General features: G+C 41.6%; 1 protein-coding gene and 1 long non-coding RNA gene across 3 annotated transcripts; both read right to left on the bottom strand.

Annotated features, from left to right (window-relative positions):
* Nucleotides 1–5,433: 5,433 nt before the first annotated feature.
* TMEM177 (transmembrane protein 177) lies at nucleotides 5,434–9,677 on the bottom strand. 2 transcript variants are annotated; one of them, XM_059476176.1, is made up of 2 exons: nucleotides 9,526–9,677; nucleotides 5,434–6,560 (listed from the first exon to the last, which is right to left on the bottom strand). In XM_059476176.1, exon 2 carries the CDS (start codon nucleotides 6,544–6,546, stop codon nucleotides 5,596–5,598), a length of 951 nt encoding a protein of 316 aa, XP_059332159.1. In that variant the 5' UTR covers nucleotides 6,547–6,560; nucleotides 9,526–9,677; the 3' UTR covers nucleotides 5,434–5,595. The 2 variants fall into 2 exon arrangements, with proteins under 2 accessions (XP_059332159.1, XP_059332158.1); XM_059476175.1 differs by lacking the exon at nucleotides 9,526–9,677 and adding an exon at nucleotides 7,710–7,900.
* A 7,321-nt stretch (nucleotides 9,678–16,998) lies between these two features.
* Nucleotides 16,999–17,645, bottom strand: LOC132075652 (uncharacterized). Its single transcript, XR_009418800.1, has 2 exons — nucleotides 17,499–17,645; nucleotides 16,999–17,410 (listed from the first exon to the last, which is right to left on the bottom strand). It is a non-coding gene; the product is annotated as an uncharacterized LOC132075652 (long non-coding RNA).
* Nucleotides 17,646–17,916: the final 271 nt, after the last annotated feature.

Here is a 17,916-nt window from a genome sequence, read left to right as displayed (position 1 = left end):
CCTGCAGTTTTCAGGAACAGGAAACAAAGTTTCTAAGGGCTTCAAGGGAATAACAGCTTAAAACTGACAGAGGCAAATTAAGATCAAAAGGGAACTGGGTGCCATAGACAGCGAATAAGAAATACATCTTTTAAAGAGTAATGCTAAGTGGAAATTTCAAAAGTAACATCAAATTATTTTCTTATGGCAAAATAGGAAATGTTTTAACTACAATGCCTATTTTTCATGTAGTCAAAAGTATTTTTCTCTGAAAAAACATTTAGACTAAATGTAGTAAAACACAGGAGAATGGAAGCTGCTGTGGTCTTTGGCAGGTGAGTACTGTAGGAAAAGGTAGGAGGTGCAAATGAAAGTGCAAGCAGCAAGTGAGCACTTAAAAGTTCACAAATCTTGCTTGAGCAAGCTAAAGCAGCTTGTAAGATGAGTCAGCAGGCAGAAGAGGCAATTAGAGTAACAGAGCAAGGGGAAATGAAACAGAGAATGAAGAAACAACAACATTCCCACTGGAAAACTTCCAGCATATGATAGAAACAAAGCTTCCAGAGGTCAGCAGGTCTGCACTAAACCACTAAACAGTTACTGGATAAAAGTTGTTTGGATACTGCATTTCCTTTCTTCATGTTCACTCTGCAAGAACTGCTGGAACTGTGAACCTGGGATCAGGCTCACAATGTCTTGTGTTTTCTAAATTCTCTTAGTCACCCTAACGAGGCCTGCTTTTGCAAGACTTCTACAGAAGTAATTTTATTATACACAAAGGAGGACACAGCTTCAGCTTCATCTGTTACTCATGTATATGGAAAGAAGCTGTTAACACCTTGACTACATTAACAGGGTAATGCTCCTGCAAACCAAAGCAGAAAGTGATTCTGAGAAACCAGGTCAGGACTGCAAAAGGGATCAACTTTCCAGATGATGTAAGTTCAACCATGGGAGGAAAAAAAAAATTAAACAGGAGAAAGTTCTCCAGTAAGGATGATTTGGGGGACAAATATATTTTCAAAACAAGCAGAGAGCACCACAAATTCTTCCTGCAGTATGTTTTTCCTACAGAAAAACTAAGGTAGGAATCAAAAAAATGTACACTGGGTTGGCTGTGTTTATCAAAGTGCATTTTTGGACACAAAAGTGAGTTTTTAAGAACACCCTTTCTCTCAAAATTGAAGACCTGGATAGATTTTGGCAAACTTGGTCTTACTGAGAAGAGTAAATACTTCCAACTGCAGAGATATTTCAATGTTCATTTCTGGCTACGAAACTTAAGAGTTTGGCTTGTATTTTTCCAGATGGGAAAAACAGACGGATTTCTGGCCAAATTTTATTAATTTTCTTCACTTTATGGATTTGGCAATTTGAGCAGCCCAAATATACTCACTTCAACTTAACAAACCAATATATTGTCAGTGAAAAAGATGCCCAGCAAAACATCCATAAGCCATTTTTCAGTGCCTTCAGTTTAATTTGTCTAACATACCAATTCCCAGAGAATAATAAGTTTTTTCTATTCTTAAGTCTGGTTTTGACAACAACCAAATTTCTCTCTTCCTGAAGGTGTCCTCTTTATTCCAAGATCTTAAGTATGTCTTCCTACATCAGCATTGTTCTGCTAGAAAGGCATTCTGCCTTTCAATAATATAGACTCCCAGCTGAGATGAGTGAAATGAAGGAGGAACTGGATGCATGGACAGCAGATTGTCTGCAAGGTGCTGATTTTTATATGAATGTAATCACACCTGCTATATGGAGCTGTTAGGGAACAGGAGCAGATAATAGTTGCAGGACAGGGTCCACATACTGCACATAGCAGTTACTCACTCCTTGATGGATCCTCTGCATTTGCTCCTCTGGTGAAAGCCACTTGTGTTTCAGTCATGATGATTTGATTCATACATTCAAATTCACACCCCACCCATGCAAGCCACACTTTGTCACTGTGGTTGTTTCACAACTGCTACAGCCAAGGGCAAAACAGTAGTAGGCTCTTCCCAGCATCACCTCTCCCAACACCAGCAGCTTTCCCTGCAGGGCAAGAAGCTCCACAGCTCTGCAGTCAGCTCTCTCACCATCTTATCTGTCAAATTATGGAAACCACTTTAATGTGAAATGGGGAGATAGCAGTGCTCTACTGTAATAAAAAAGGCTGTTTTCTAAAGGACCACTACCCTTCAACTGAAGCCCTCTGGGCAAGTCCACATCCTTTACTCAGTGCCACCTGGGTGGAGATTTCCCTCTCTCTGAAGCTCCAGATACCCATAGCAGCTGATTCAGGAATTGCTGTAATCAGATGACTTCCACAGCTTGTTTGTCTTCAAGAAAACTGTCTAGCTCTCAATACTGCTCTTTTCAGACAACTTTATGTTTTTTAACCATTAAACAAGCTGAAGATACCTCCACAACAAGAAACTGCAATTTTTAGGATAAAGAAATATGCAAGTCAGGTCCTGGAGTACATTTCTTACACTTCAGAGGGAATTCTGAGCAAAGCACCTTGGTGACCTTCATCTCTTGCAGCATCACCCACTAAAGCTTTATGAAGCAGCAAGGATTGCATTTATATAAAAAAGAAGTTACAAGGATCATTTTCTTTTCAGTTACACAGAACATTCAGGATAATAACACAAGTAAACTAGTCAAGCAAATCCCTCTTTAAACTAGATTTTATCTAAATTTAAACTAGCAACTCATTTTGGTCATTTGCTACTTACACTTCTTCATCCTTTAATCACTCTACCAGACAGAGAGGTTCATATCTGTAGATAGTATCCATTTTTATGAGAGCTCATTATTCCACTGACATCCCTGCTTTTACAGTTTCTAGACTTAGACTTCTTTTATCTACATCTCTTAGCAATTCCTTTTAGCTTAACATTTTTGTTGCTTTTCTACATAAAAATTTGTACAAAGTGTGCCTTGTCTGAGCAGCAAAAGACAAGCCAGTTAATACTAAAACAAGTTCTTCAAATTCCTCAGATTTTCAGCTTCAGAGCTGGGGGAGGCAATTCACTGACATGATTTACTGAAAACTGATTTGTTTGGCCTTTTCTGGGCCATTAAATGCTTTTCTACATCAGACCATTCCTATGGAACATTTCCACCTTTAATTCTAGGATGCTTGCTTCTAGTGAACTGTCAAAACCAGACCATTTTTATTACTGGTATGTGGAGTTCATGTTTGATTTCAATGATAGTTCTACCTACAGGAAAACATCTGCAGTATAATAAAAGACTTTTCATGAGTACTGTCATGGCCATGTATTTGAGTTGTGCTATTCTTACTTGCCAAATAGCATGGGTGATCTTGCCAACAGCAATTACCTGGCAACACACACACACAAAAATCTTTTCCAGGACAACCTGCACATTCCCAAAGCTCAGGGAAATCTTACAAAGCAGTTGTGATTGCAGTTCCTGTTTTCCCTGTATTGACACTATGACACTGTGCTCAACTGCATAGAGAGGGAAGTGTGTAAGCCCTTGGCAAGAATCTTTGGAAAGAAGGGTCATGCATCTTGATGCTAGCCAGCCCTTCCTTACCAACACCAATGTGCCACAGCCAGTTCAGAGAAGGGTAAATGGGACACAACATTTAGAGATACATGGAGCCACTGCAAGAGTCAAGTGAAGTGCACAGCTGCAAAACCCATTAGCATCACTGGGGCTTTACACCCCAACAATGTCAAATAACCACACTAGCTGCAGGCATCATGATGAAAAGCAACAGTAAGGAGTGATAAAAGACAAGTAGATTACTTTAATTTCATTTTGTTTAAACTGTTACTTGTAAATCTCCAAGAAGGCCTTGATTTCCTCTCTGCACTCTTTATGTAGCAGCAGCTCCTTCAACCACATAAACTAAATGGGCCAAGTACTCTCTGAGAATATTTCACAGAGTTTAGATTTGTCTGAAGGAGTAACAGGAGGATGAAATAAACTCACAGACTATATAAACCAGGAATTATATTCCAGTCTTGAGTCACTATGTCACTCTACCAACAAACTTCTCTGATGTCTTATATTGGATTTATCTGGAAGACAAGTAAAAAAAAAATTAGCTCAAAGCTTTTAAAGACCCTGCCTAAAAGTAAAGTCTGTTCTTATTCCACTGACTAGGAAACTTTATCACTCTTTCACAAAGGACACAAAAACAATAGCTTTATGCCTTACAGTCAGAAAAACACCAGAGAGACATCTCATGACCTGCTGAGGACAAGTGCAAGCAATAGGTGATGTTTCAGAAGCTCATGGCACAGATTACTTCAGCAGAAACTCAAACATCTCACACACATGGCTTCAGCGATGGAAAGCAACAGCAGTGCTTCAGCAGCCAGAATATCAATTTTATGTCACCATGTGATTCAAAAGGGAAACAGAACTCAGTAATGCTTTGAGCAAACACAGGTGTGACAGATCCGATTGAAGCAGATGAAGAAAGGACAAAGGCAGGGAAGAAAGGACACTCAGCACATCTCTGACTGAGAAAACACAAAATAACAGAAGCTGCTGGTGAGAATGACAACAGACACAGAGATGAGAACTATGCTGTCGTCACCAGGGATTGCTACTGGAACAGCAACAGAAACATAGGAAAGAAGGAACCACAAAGTTGAAAACCCTCACCTTGAAAATCAAGGTGAGGCTATAGTGGAAAGCTTACTGCCCATGCACTAAACACTTCTCCAGGAGATTAGTAATCCTGGGCAAAGCTTGGCCAGCCAGACAAAATCTTGTTGAGCCAGGAGAATAATCTCCTTTGGATACAGGAGAGTCATCTCCTTTGGCAACTCTGCATCCAAGACCTCACCAGTTTGTGCACCAAATGCCAGACTCATGTCTCATGCCACCAATAGGTGACATACATTTTTAAATGAAACAAAAAAAACTATACCAAAGCAAGCCAAAAAAACTTTTCTCAACATGCTTATCCCACTTGTAAGAAAACAACCCAGGACTGTCCTGTTACATATTACCACTCCTGGGGAACAGTCACAGTCACCATGTACTAGACAGAGCAGAACTAGATTTAAGCAAATTGATGCAGGTGCTGGTAATAAACTGTTTGTACTGGTAGAAACTGCAGCATAACTAACATCTCCTACTGAAGAATGGTGACTGCAACATAAGAATATACACAGCACAAGAACTTACACAGAACAGAAACACTCTGTGTCTTGATATTTATGTAACCACATGATACAGACTGCCCATTTTTTAAAATATCTGTGTTGTTCCACAGGAGAAAGAGCAAACGGCCGAGTTTAAATTATAATGATTCCAAAACCTCTGCTGGACTTGCACCTTGCAATTTGCCAGACTGAAAGGGCAGGAAGGCAAAGCAGCACAGCAGAACTTCCAGATCAGTGTTTGAAAAGTTTCCCTTCTCAGCAGTCTTGTGATTTGAGATGCACACAGAACTGAGCACTTTGGAAGCAAGTCTTTAATATTTTAAGAGAGAATTCTTTATTCAAGAAACGTGCAATAACTCTTTCTGAACTATATGCAAAAATAAACCCCGAAATTCTAATGAAGATACAGAAGGAAAAAAAGAAAAAAGCAGCACAGCGGTATTCCAAAATACATAATTCACAAGTTTAACATTCATGCACTCCCATCAGATGCCTGGAGCTCTCTTAAAACATTAAGAATCAAAGTTCTCCGGTAAGTGTATGGGGTATACTTTAATCTGAACCAGTGCCTTGGGAAAAGGTTACCACTCGGGGCATACATTTTCATCCCTTCTTTGCCCATCAGACCACGAAAAATCCTGTTGCGGGACAAGATTTTATCATAAAACTCAAGGCCACCACTGGCATAGTCCTTGGAAAGCCGGGCTGCCTTGGAGTCGGCCCTGCAGTCCAGGTGATGGGTGATGGCATCAGAAGAGACATAGTAGCAGAGCAGTCCTCCCATGGCAGTGACAAGGTTACAGAGGCCCCGGAGGATCACAGGGCCACGGGATAACCCCAGCAGCAGCTTTAGAGCACTCCCACAGACAACAGTCCCAGCCAAACAAGTGGGAGCCACAACTGCACTTGCTAAAGGGCTGCCACTCTGCAAGTACACAACTTCTCTGGCAATGGCAAACTTCTGAGCTTTAAGGGAAAATGTGAGAGCTTCCTTCAAAGCCACACCTTCACTGCTCTCCCAGTCTACCTCCTTGCCATTTATTACAACAACATGGTTGACTATTCCTTTTTTATCCTCAGCTGTGCTATCAAAGTTAGGCGGGATGCCCACCAAACAGCCTTCGGGCAGCCAGGGAATGCCAGCGCTCATAGGGTGGAAGCTAGAAGCTGCAAAGGCTCTGTAGGAGCCAGTGGACTTCACAGCAGTATCTTGAAGGACATCCTGAAACACACCACAGAGCTCCTCTGAGAGCTCAGCTGGCTGCCCCTCGGACCAGCACTCGTGCAGCAGTCTGAATGTCTGCTCAGGAAACACGTGATAGGAAAGGTTAGTGCCAAGCAGTCCCGTGCAAGAAACGGCCAACACAGCGATCTTGTGCTTCTTGAACCACACTGATGCCTTCCACAGGAACCGCACTGCCATAGTCAAATCCTAACCTGTTTGTAACACAAAACCAGAATTAAAGTGTGCACAGATAGATTTGTCATCTCTCTAGCACTGAAAAACCCCAAACAACCAAAGCAGAAAACATGAGAAGAAGCAGAGCACAATAACCAAAGAAACCATTTTTTACATTAACAAAACACAAAACATCTTTACAGAGGAAGAGACACACAATAATTTTTGAGTCTTGCAACACAGGATGATTGATATGAATTAACTTCTCCCTTTCCTCCAGTAAATCAATTTACCACAATAAGGACAACACTAAAGCCACCACACTTCCTCCTCCCCCAGCAATCAATACACACCCTGTATTTACCCAACATACTTGTCTAGTCCTTGCTACCACAATCCCAGTCCTGCCTTCCCCTATACAGTCTACAGGTACTGAGGTCAGAAAGAGCCAATAATTAGATCAGTCTGTGCCAACCTCCTCTACAGTACAGCTGCAAAAATTTTAATCAGTAACCTGAATACTAAATTCAATAAGCTGAGTTTGACAACAACTTTCCAAACAGGATCACATTTTGATTTGAAAAATTTCAGGAGACAGAATTTTCCTTTAGGAGTTTGTTCTCATGGATAGTCCAGCTCAGTAAAAAAAAGAAAACCAAAAACACCAAAACAAAAAAAAACCAACCAAACAAAAAACCAAACCAACAAACAAAAAAAACCCCAAACAACAACAAAAACCAACAAGAAACAGTATGTGTTTTCTATACATTGTTTTTCTTTTCTTTCACATTTAAACTTCCAGGCAGTGGTTCTAGCTTACTCAGCAAAAAGGAATTTTCAGAAAACAGCATGCTTTCAAGCAGCTACTTTTAAAAACTTGATTCTGAAATAATTTCTCTGACAAACACTATGTTCAAACTAGTGCAGAAACTGGAAGATAAATTGTTTCAGGGCCTACGACTGTGTTATGACTCTTTAAATAAGCAAATAAAAACTTTCAAACCTGCCAACTCATTCAGTTCAAGAGTCATGCTTCCCTTGGGAAGCATCAGTTCTTTTTATGGTCCAAGCTCTATTACATGCTCTGCCCAGGAAAGCTCCAATTTCCTCTTAAAAAAATTCTATTGGGTACAAAATTCCCCGCCTAGAACGATGCTACTGGGAAGGTATAAAAGTGAATTAGGCACCTAAATCCAGCAGAAATCAGTGAAAACTGGGCATCACTCTTTCCATTTGCAGAGTCTCTTCTCTCAGGGCTTTCACATACCAGCTTCACAGGATCTTGCTGCAGCTGTTAAAGACATGAATGTTTCCAGCTGTCCTCACAGGAAGCCGAGGTGGCAGAAGGGAATTGAGCTTTGATACAACAACCAAAGTGTGAGCGTGCAGCGCCATCAAAGGTGGCTCTCAGCCATGCTGCTGGGCTCTGGGTGGCAGCAGCTGAAGCAGGGACACATGCTCTCCTTCCACATGGGCTGAACGAGAACTTCTCACAGAGGGGCAGAGTGGACAACTGGGGTCTGTAACATCACCAAACAGCACCACAGGACATGCCAGGATACACCAGTCATGATCAACAGCAAGTGAGTGTTAGCCACAGGGAAACAAAAAGAGATTAATTTAAAGGGGGTGTTTTAATGATATGTTGTTACTACTCCTTCCTATGAAGATCTTTCAGACTGTAAACCCACCAGGGGGAGAATAATCTTGTTTAATATTTATGCTGCACTGAACACACACTGAGTGCTTAATAAAAACAATGATGTATGTAATCATACAGTAATTTAATATGTATTTCTTAGTGTAATAACTAGTGGTGTTCTTACATTCTGCTGAAGACAGAGGTGGTGAGTTTTTTGATAATATTATTTAAGAAAAACATGCTAAAGAGCCAAGACCTTGGATGAAACCAAATTTCAGGAGAAAATCTCTTTGATAGTAGAACTAAAAACCAGAAAATGGTAATACTTAATATCAAACGACCATTTTGAAGTTTATGGCCTCTCAGCAAATCTGGTATCTAGATCTGATTGGAAAGGTCATGTCATTTACAGTGCAGGGGCAGCACTTCCAAGGGGATGACTGTGGGGAGCCTATCACTTGATCCTCATGTGAAGCTGAGGAAGGGACTTCACAGGTTTCTCCTGTCAGAGAATGCCCTCCCACTGGAGCTGGCTAACATAGTTTTAAGATTAAAAATTCTTCAAGGAAAAAAGTCCCTGTTCAGCTTACATCCACACCCATGTGGGGAAGGACAGACCACACTGAAAACTCTCCTTTCTTGCACTGCCTAATGAAAACTCTTCCCTTGCATGATCAAATGTGATTGTGCACATCAAACGCAAAAGTAAGCAGGAAATGCCACATTTTTTTCTCATAAGAGTCAATAGTCAGGAAAATAAAAAGAAAACTGCTCACAATACATTTTAGCATTTATGCTTTCAAACCCTCCTCGGGGGTCAGTGCAGATGCTCAGCTCCTGCAGATATCCCACTGCAACCCTAACCGTGCACGGCATCTTTATTTTATTCATACACTTTGTGCAATTTATGTACGAGGAAAGCAACCGGAAACTGCAAGGGAATTTATATGGCCCATATCCTGCTAATTTAATCGTTTAATAACCATGAAGCCATGCTTACACGGCGGCCTCCCCCACATGCTGAAATACTTTCTATCTCTGCGGTGTCACAGGCACTTAATTCTCACTGAACTCAGAGATCTGGATCAGCTAAAGTTCAGATGGGGGATATCTGGGCGGGTTTGGCCATAACACGTGTGTATTACTGAATTTATTGTTTTAAAATCACACGTAGTCGAGGGGAAAGCCCAGCTTAAAGCACGATCCGTCAGAAAACGGGGCGCGGGCCGGAGCCGCCTCCAGGCCTCCGGCTGTCACGAAATTAAAAACACAGAAGAGGAGAGTGATACAAATGCACAACCCCGAGGCCCCGCTGCGGGAACCGCCCGGCTCCCCCCGCCCCGCGGCCGCCCAGCACCTACCGCGGGTCCCGGGCCGAGGCGGGGCTGCGGGCGGAAGGGGCGGGCGGGGGCGCCATGGCGGGCGGGGCTCGGCTCCCCTCACAGCGGCCGGGTGTGGCTGCAGTGAGACAGCCCGGGGGTGGCCTGGGGCGAGTGCACCGAGGGGAAGGTCCGACCCTCTGAACCTGACCTCGGGCGAACGCACCGAGGGGAAGGTCCGACCCGCTGCCCCTGCCGGCGAAGAGCAAGAGGCACCCACTCTACCCCTCCAAGGGCCGCCGCAGCATGAGGCGGGGACTGCCGCTCTCCGCCCGCCTCATGACTTAATTCTGTGCTCTAACTCCCAGCGTTCTTCCTGCTTTACATCTGTATTATTAATACATCCCTCTCCACTGCAGGGCAGGAGTGCTTGCCGCTAAGGCAGCAAGTGGCAGAGCTGGCATCCGTCGTGTAGGATTTGTTTTATCTCTCATTCCTACTGGTAAAATAACATAGGCAGGGATTTTTTTTTTTTTAATTTGCTTTACAGTTATTGTTTGCTCAAAGCAGATGGCCAGTGTGGTTTCTCAATAAGCCCGTGTGGATTTGATTTACAGCCTGGGCACTCTGAAAGCCCTGGAAAGACGTGGAATAAGAGGAGGTGTGTGGCAGGGCAGTGCCCTTTGGAAGCGCTGGTACCCGAGGGCTGAGCTCTGCAAAGTCCAGCCTTGCCCCTGGGATGTGCAGTCGTTCCAAAGCCAGAATACATAATTGCTTCTGGCCAGGTTCGGGTTTTATTTGGGTAGGGGATAGTAAAAGAGTGTGTTTGTCTCAGTATAGGAAGCTTGCACTCATGCGGGATGATTGTTTTAAAGTGTTCCTCCACACCAGGCAGTCAAGGTAATAATTTTTCACTATCCAAATGGAAGTTATGCTGGGTGAGAGGCAACAGAATAGAAATAAAAGCAAGCTGTTCTTACTTTCTACTTGTGATTAATTTTGACAGATCTTGCTTTCTTTGCAGCAGCCCCTGAGTGAAGCATTTCTTGCCTGTAAAGGTTTAGTTCCCAGACATTTTAGCATGACGCTCGAGTTCACATGAAAGGATTAAGATCGTAAACTGACTACTTAGGAGTTCTCATTCAAATTCATGGGGATTTTTAGGACTTTCATGAAGAAATTTATCCTATGTTTTTCCCACTAGATTATCTGATTTTTAGAAATGCTAGTACTAAACAGGCCAGGCTAGGCATAGCCTGTTGTGAACAGAAGCTGGTAAAGACAACCTTGGTTTTAACTTCCAATAAACAGGTTACTAAGAAAAGACACTTCTTCATGACAGGGCACAGTTCTACCCTTAGGTTATGGCTTTATGCAGTATGGCAAGGCAGATGAATAGTTTGCTGCCACCCAAAGGGAGAAGTCAGAGAAAAGATCCCACCTTTTTCACCTGTTCCCCTCTGAGCCACTTTTTGCCAGCTCTGTCACCCATCAGACCCTCTTATGTACCATGTTTATCTCACTATTAGCAGAAAACATAGTAACAGACCAAAAGGCATTTTCTGCTAGGTTATCAAGCAGAATGGAGCATTGAAAACTGAGAAGTGCCAAGGCTCTAACAAGGTATGAGGCAGCCAGAAAGAAAAAAAAAATCGCCAAAAAAAAAAAGACCAAAAAAAAACCTGGCCAACAAAAAAACCCTCACAAACCAAAAAAACCCCACCTTCCTCTCTATATCAGCAGAGAGCTGTTACAGTCTTCATTCTGCAGCCTCAGCATGGAGCTTCATCATCTGCCAAAACTTACAATTTGTAAGTTGGCATTGGTATTCACACTTCATGCAGATGCACAAAAAACTGTTTATGTAGGTGATGATGGACAACAAACTCACACTAGCCAACACACACAGGCTCTCAGGCTTTTAAAATCCCTCATCACACTGAGACTTACTTATCCTGCTGGTGAACACAGAGAGAAGGTTGGGTGGGTTTGTGAAATCTGACTTTGAGAGGTGCTTCTGCACCTGGTGGAGAAATCTAGAAAACAAGGGTTTCTTACACTAAACCTCAAAAATCTGGCATTGCATTCTTACTATGGTTTCTCTTAAGAGATTTATAATTAATACGACTGGGGAAAACAGACACCCCAGCTTTACTAATCACCACACTGGCACAAGAACCGAAGTGCACCCTGGTTTTGATGCTCATACACATCGTTGTAGTCATGGATCCAGGCATATGGACCACTTCTAAATTAGCCTGCTAGGTGGTGCTGTAGGACACGCTCTGCCTTAACTCATTCAGGAATGTGAGCGAGCTCTCTCGCATATTTTACCATAAAATAGAGGTACCTACCATCATCTGCCTCTCTAACTTGCAATCCATATGTATAAAGCCTTGTTGCTGCATTAGGAAAAAGGCTGACATTTAAATACAGAACTGAAAATCATTCATTTTGCTTAAAAATTTATATGGTCTTGCAGTCTATTTTGCTCATGTGATTTCCAAAGTGGAAATATAAATGTGGTCAGTGAGTGTCCATCAGCCCAAGAAGTAAACATGTCTCCCCTCAACATCTTTTATGGAGTCTGTTTATCTGATTTATCTGCCCTTTTACGCAAGTTTTTCTATAATCCATGCCCTAGAGACGAGCTTTAACAGAGGGTAGTAGGAACCTTATAATTTTGGCACAAATTTATGCATGTCCCAGGTGTCAGATGAAAGAGGTGTTGCAGGAGAGAGATTTGAAAGTCTGCAGGACACGGATAATCTGCCAGTCACCTATGGATGCAATCATGAAAACCAGGGAACTGGAATGTGGACATTAGGGGGTTTTACAGGACATGAGGACAGAGAAGTCTTATGAAGACCAGAGGAAATGTTAGAGGGCAAAAAGATCCTGGAGTGACATGTGCTGGCTGATCTGGGGGAGATCTTACTGTGAAGGAAGGGTATGACTTGTGAGCCTTCTTTTAAAAGCAGCTCCCTGGCCCACTTTTCAGTATTGCTGAGTGCAGTGCTTCAGTAATGAACATGCAGAAGGACTGCAATGCTCTGAAGCAAAACATATGCCTAGAAAGCACCTGTACTTAAGTGACTTACAATGGCCTGTGCTGGAACCTGCAAAGACACCTGCCTACACTTCCAACTCAGCAGAAAATGCATTGAAAATTGCTATATTAAGTGACCTTTAATGTTCTTGACAGGTGCCAAAAGGCTGAGCCTGTTCATAGTTGAACAGTCTCTTACTGCACTGAAAGGGAAGAAGAGCTTGTGGCAAGATGGGCTTTCCAGCTGTCATTCTGAGCAAGTTGCCCATCTCCAAATTGCAGCAAATAGCAGAGTGACAGTGGGATTGAAGTGTACACAGCATTAAGCAAAAGCATGAAGGTGCAGCTTTTCAGATCTCAGCAGTTTCTGTTGCTGGAAAGAGGAAGTAGCAGCCAATATTGATAATATATCCTTGTATGTCCCGTTCCCACTGTGCCTCATAGTCCCATGTGTTCCACCCATGGAACAGTCACACTCACCAGCTGATGGGGAACACAACTGCAAATTTTGCTTGCATGCCAGGATTTTGCTTTTGGCACAGTTAGGAAAATGTGCTTTCTAATCTGCACTTTCTATTGGGTTTACAGACAAGGTTTGTCTGAAATAGCATTGTTATGCTGAGAATCAAAGCCATGTATAAGAAATAGTAGGAAAAAAAATTCCCATCTCCTTGTTAGACCTCCTCTGTTGAAAAAGATGACTATTCACAACTATTTTTCTTATTCCTGGGATGTGTGCATGTTATTAAAGATAAATACCTTGTGTTTCCTCTCAAGATGGGTGATGTAGACAAGCATAATAAACGATGAACATTCAGAAACACATGGGAAGAGTGAATTCTATTTCTGGTCTCAAATCAAACCTTCAAACCCCAGTATTTTTATATATGTCTATTTAAGAAGGATTAAAAAGATGACTCACTTTGTTGTTGGTATTGGCAGGTATGTAGATCACAGTAAAGCAGAGTCTTTAAAGAATAGGGAAGATATTTTCTTCCCTAATGTATCACAGCTTGGAACTGATCAGGGATGAAAAACTAGTGTTTTGGAAGCCATAAAGAGGCTGCAAGTCATTTGGATGGCTTCACAGCTCTGGGACTAACTTTTCTTTCCAGAGTCTTTGAAATATTGATCTGTTGATCCAGACCTGCCTAAATCTCAGACAGGCTCTCTGTGGCAGCAGACATGGAAAAGGGAAAATATGCAGCTTTTTATCTCTTTGCTACTGCATTTTCAGATCTGGGGGCTAATTGTACAAGCTCCCTTCACCTCTATCTGGATGCACCAGAAGTTGATAGAGTGAGCACCCTGTGAAGTAAAATAGAAAATCCTTCCTTCAAGCAGGACTCCTTTGAGTGTAATCATCAAAAAATCCTTGATCTGAATGTGCTTTTCAGTCTCTGCTGAGGCTAATAGACACACATCCACCTTGTTTAGGGGTGACTGTGGTGGTGCTACATTGATGGTTAGACTGGATGATCTTGAAGATCTGTTCCAACCTTGCTGATTCTGTGATATCCAGGTGAACACAGGTGCTAGTGGAAAATCTGGATACCTGCAGCAGAGAGCTGAGAAGCAAAACCACTTGCAGAGTCTGGTCAAATCAATTCATGCTGAAGCCCATGGTTCTGCAAGCAGTCTAGTGCTATTTAAAACTGCTTCAGGTGTATCCACATTGTGCACAGACCCTATACCACATTGCATTAGTTGTATTACAGACACCATTGTGATGTCCTTTGATGAAATCAAATGAAAACTGACAAACACAAGTTCATTGTCTAGCCTGGGATTTCTGGGCAGTGCACATGAGCCAAGCTGTTAACCAGAACAATTGTTCACTGTCTATAACTAATACAGTTATTTTAAAGAGCTCTGGTCCTGCATTTAGCTAGCTCTCCTAAAAGGAAGGTACTATAGTGAATTAAGATGTCATATCTTCATAATACAGCTAATTAGCACCATTTCCCTTCAGAATTGGAAGAAGTGTGTCTTGGGAAGGAGAGGATGCCAATACTTTGAGGCAATGGTATAATATTTAACAGATTGAATCATACTGTCTAACCTTGGGAATATTTGAAGTTACTGCAAAGGTAATGATATTTGAAAGCAAGCAGAAATTGGGGCTGTTTCACTGAGTCAATCAACCTAGGTGGTCACTGAGCACTACTCTGTGGTTGGATTGCTTCACAAATGCTGTGACCTTCCAGGAAGGTCCTTATCACTGCAGATAAGGGTAATTTTTTCTGTCTAATTAAAAGCTGTGGAAGCTACAAACAGAATATCAGCTAGTCTAAAAAACAGTACATTCTACTGTAGTAATAGACAAGAGATTCCACTCTGCCTCAAGTTGTAAAGACATCCCAGTTCTAGGCAAGAGTTGTCACTAGAAATAACAGAATTAAATTATGAGAAAATGCAAGATGAACGTTAAAGTGAGATCTATCTGGAACACTGGGTTCCTATTAATTCAATCTGTTTAAGACTTTTCATATTCAGTGTTATTACCGAAGCTCAGATCCACATTTTTACTGTCTAGGAAAAGGAGACTCATGCTGATAAACAGTAACAAAAGACACATTCTGTTAATGCAGAAATAATTTTCTTTGGCACTGGAAATCCAGCATTTTCTCTATGTTACCCGACTGATTGCCCAGTGCTTTGGTGGGGAGCTGGAGACTCGGGCCCAATCTGTTGGGTTTCTAATTCAAAGATACCTGCCTACAGATTTTTACCCATTCTCAAAGTGGTACCTAGTTTTTTTCCCCTCAGAGGTCTTACTTTAAAACACTTAAGAAAAGGTCACCATGAGAAGATGGGATCACATATAGCTGTAGCACGCAGCTTTTTTCTTGGACAGCATGTGTAACAGGAGAAAAATAACAGCTTCTGAGTGGGAGCTGATCATGTCTTACACAGAGTGTGTGAAGCAGAGAGCAGCTACAGTAAACCAAAGCTGTTCTCCATAACCAACCACCCTGCAAACCAGGTGAAATCTGTCTGCTTTAGCACTGTGGTATGGCAGCGTGTAGGAGGGAAGGGTCTGATCCCACACTCTCTTCTTGGGAAACCTGTTCGGCCACTGAACAGTCCATGTTTTCTATTGCATCAGTCACTTAAGGATCTTCCAGTACTTGATGAAACTTTTTGAGCTGTATTTCAGACTGCACATATTGCATCTTTACATATAACTGGGTCAGCTCACGTGTGCTTGCAAATGAATTAAGTTTTGAAGAGATCCTCTCTCAGATAAAAGGTCTAAAGAAAGCAGTATCACCCAGAGAGACTCGTTCCTGTTTAAGCACTAAATTTGTTTTGAAAGAGATAGGTTTGTTTACATGGTTTATGAGCATCTCTAATCAAATACTAGCTTTCTGGGTCAATAGCTTTTTCAGGATAGTTGCTAAAGTGAAATCCAGATACCATAATATCAAGTTCATTTGTACATCTACTGCCACTCCAATTATGTATTGCTGGTGATGGCTAATGAAGTGCAGGCTACACACAATTTCCTATAGCTGGCTTGCAGCATGAGCATCCCAATCTGTGAAAGTAAGCTCTAAAGAAAGATGATGTGAGTACCTTTTAAAATAAGCACTGAAGATCTACACAGCTGATGTAATTGCCACCCACAGTCCCACCACAACAAATTTTTATGCTGTCTTCCAAGAGTTGCCCAAAACTAAAATCATCCAGATCTCAGTATTGTAAAGTGAAGGACCACAGGTTCCGTATCATTTAAAGTGATAAAGCATATTCATAGTATAAAACAATAACCTTTCTGGATTTTTTCACATCCCACAAATAACTCTGCATAAGGAGAAATAACCATGAAAACCCAGAGACAAACTTCAACCCATCCAGCATCCTACAAAAGGGGATGTGCATTGGCTTGCAGAAACCAGTTTTGTTTCAAAGTCTGTTGTTTGTGTCAGTAGTGTTACAGTCTCTTCAAGCCTCTTAACAATTTATTAATAAAACCCAAAGTAGAAATAATTGTTTTTCCCCAGCTGAAGGCATTCTTCACCTTAAAATATAAACAGAGGATTGAGAAAGTGGACTGTGGTAAGGATAAAATGCTCGGTGCAGATGAACAAGTATGAAACTCTATGACAAAGAATATGCAAGGCAGGGACCTGTGGTTGTTAGGCCACACCTGCAAGAGGCTATTAGCACTGGAGCTTACATTTGTATGTCACAAGGGAAGACACAGGGATAACCAATAATCCACATTCTGAAACAGAAGTTGGTAAATGACAAGAATACTTCTGATGAATGCAAACCAATCTCCCTGCTAATCTGGAACTGATAACAGTGACTGATTGCACAATTGCATCTGGAGAATCACATGGGACCTGGCAAACTGGAGAGTCAATCAAAAACCTAGAAGCTGCATTTGAAGGAGCAGTCCACATTACCCATAAAAACAAAGGAAAACTTAACACATAATATGATAACTACTCAGTGGATAGCTTGTCATAGATAATTTAGTGCTAAAAACAAAGTCAGGAACAGCCATATCAAGTGCTATAGATAGCCAAAGTGGTTTACAGAGAGCAACTTCACAGATGAGGGACAACATCTAAGAACCAGGTGAGGAGTCATGGTGTCCACAGCTCAAAACCAGAAAAGAATTATAATAAACGTATCTGTTTCTATCCCATTATTTACTCACTCAAAGTTAACAGATTTACATTTAGGAGAACTTGCAAAACAGCACTCTAACCAGCAAGAGCTGACTAAAGCTTACAGATCCCTCTGATACCATGATTTTCTGCACACAGATGTCAACATTCCATCCAGTTACAGGACAGGAAGACTGTTCCTGAGTACTCTTGGAGACCATTCAGGTACTGGTTTTTGCTCCATGCAAAGGAAGAACTGGAATGAAAAATTTACGTGGAAAGGCACAGACAGAAACCATAGTGCAGACCAAAAAAAATTTAAAAATGAAAAAAAATTGACAAACCTGTTTGTTGTCCAAGCCTATCCTCAGTAATGCAGTAAGTCAGGAGCAGTGCAAAAAGCTTCATTTGCAGAAAACCCAGCAACATAGGGAGGAAAAAAAAAACCAACCCAATACAATGACCAAACAGAAACACACCTTCTCCCTAAAACAGACTTCATTCATTAGCAACTTCTCTCTCCCCCTTAAATATACTCCAGGTTAATTGATTCATCTCATGATCCAGGGCACCTGAGTCTTGTTTCCTTTCTAACCTGCAAATTTACAAGCATTAAGGACCATTTCTAAAGATGCGAACAGTACTAGTTAGCCATTTTACACAAAAATCAAGATCTCAATTGTGTGTATACTGTTGTTAGTGTTGGGAAAAGTCTAATAAAAACCCTAAACCTAAAAACCCTGTTCTGATAATGACCACAAG

The sequence above is a fragment of the Ammospiza nelsoni genome, chromosome 7 (genome assembly GCF_027579445.1).
Source record: "Ammospiza nelsoni isolate bAmmNel1 chromosome 7, bAmmNel1.pri, whole genome shotgun sequence".
Classification (NCBI taxonomy): domain Eukaryota; kingdom Metazoa; phylum Chordata; class Aves; order Passeriformes; family Passerellidae; genus Ammospiza; species Ammospiza nelsoni.
Note: the sequence above shows the minus strand (reverse complement) of the source record. Positions and strands in the feature narration are given on the sequence as shown.

Coding starts and splice junctions, on each gene's coding strand:
- TMEM177 (XM_059476176.1), bottom strand. CDS start 6,546: ATGGCAGTGCGGTTCCTGTGGAAGGCATCAGTGTGGTTCAAGAAGCAC.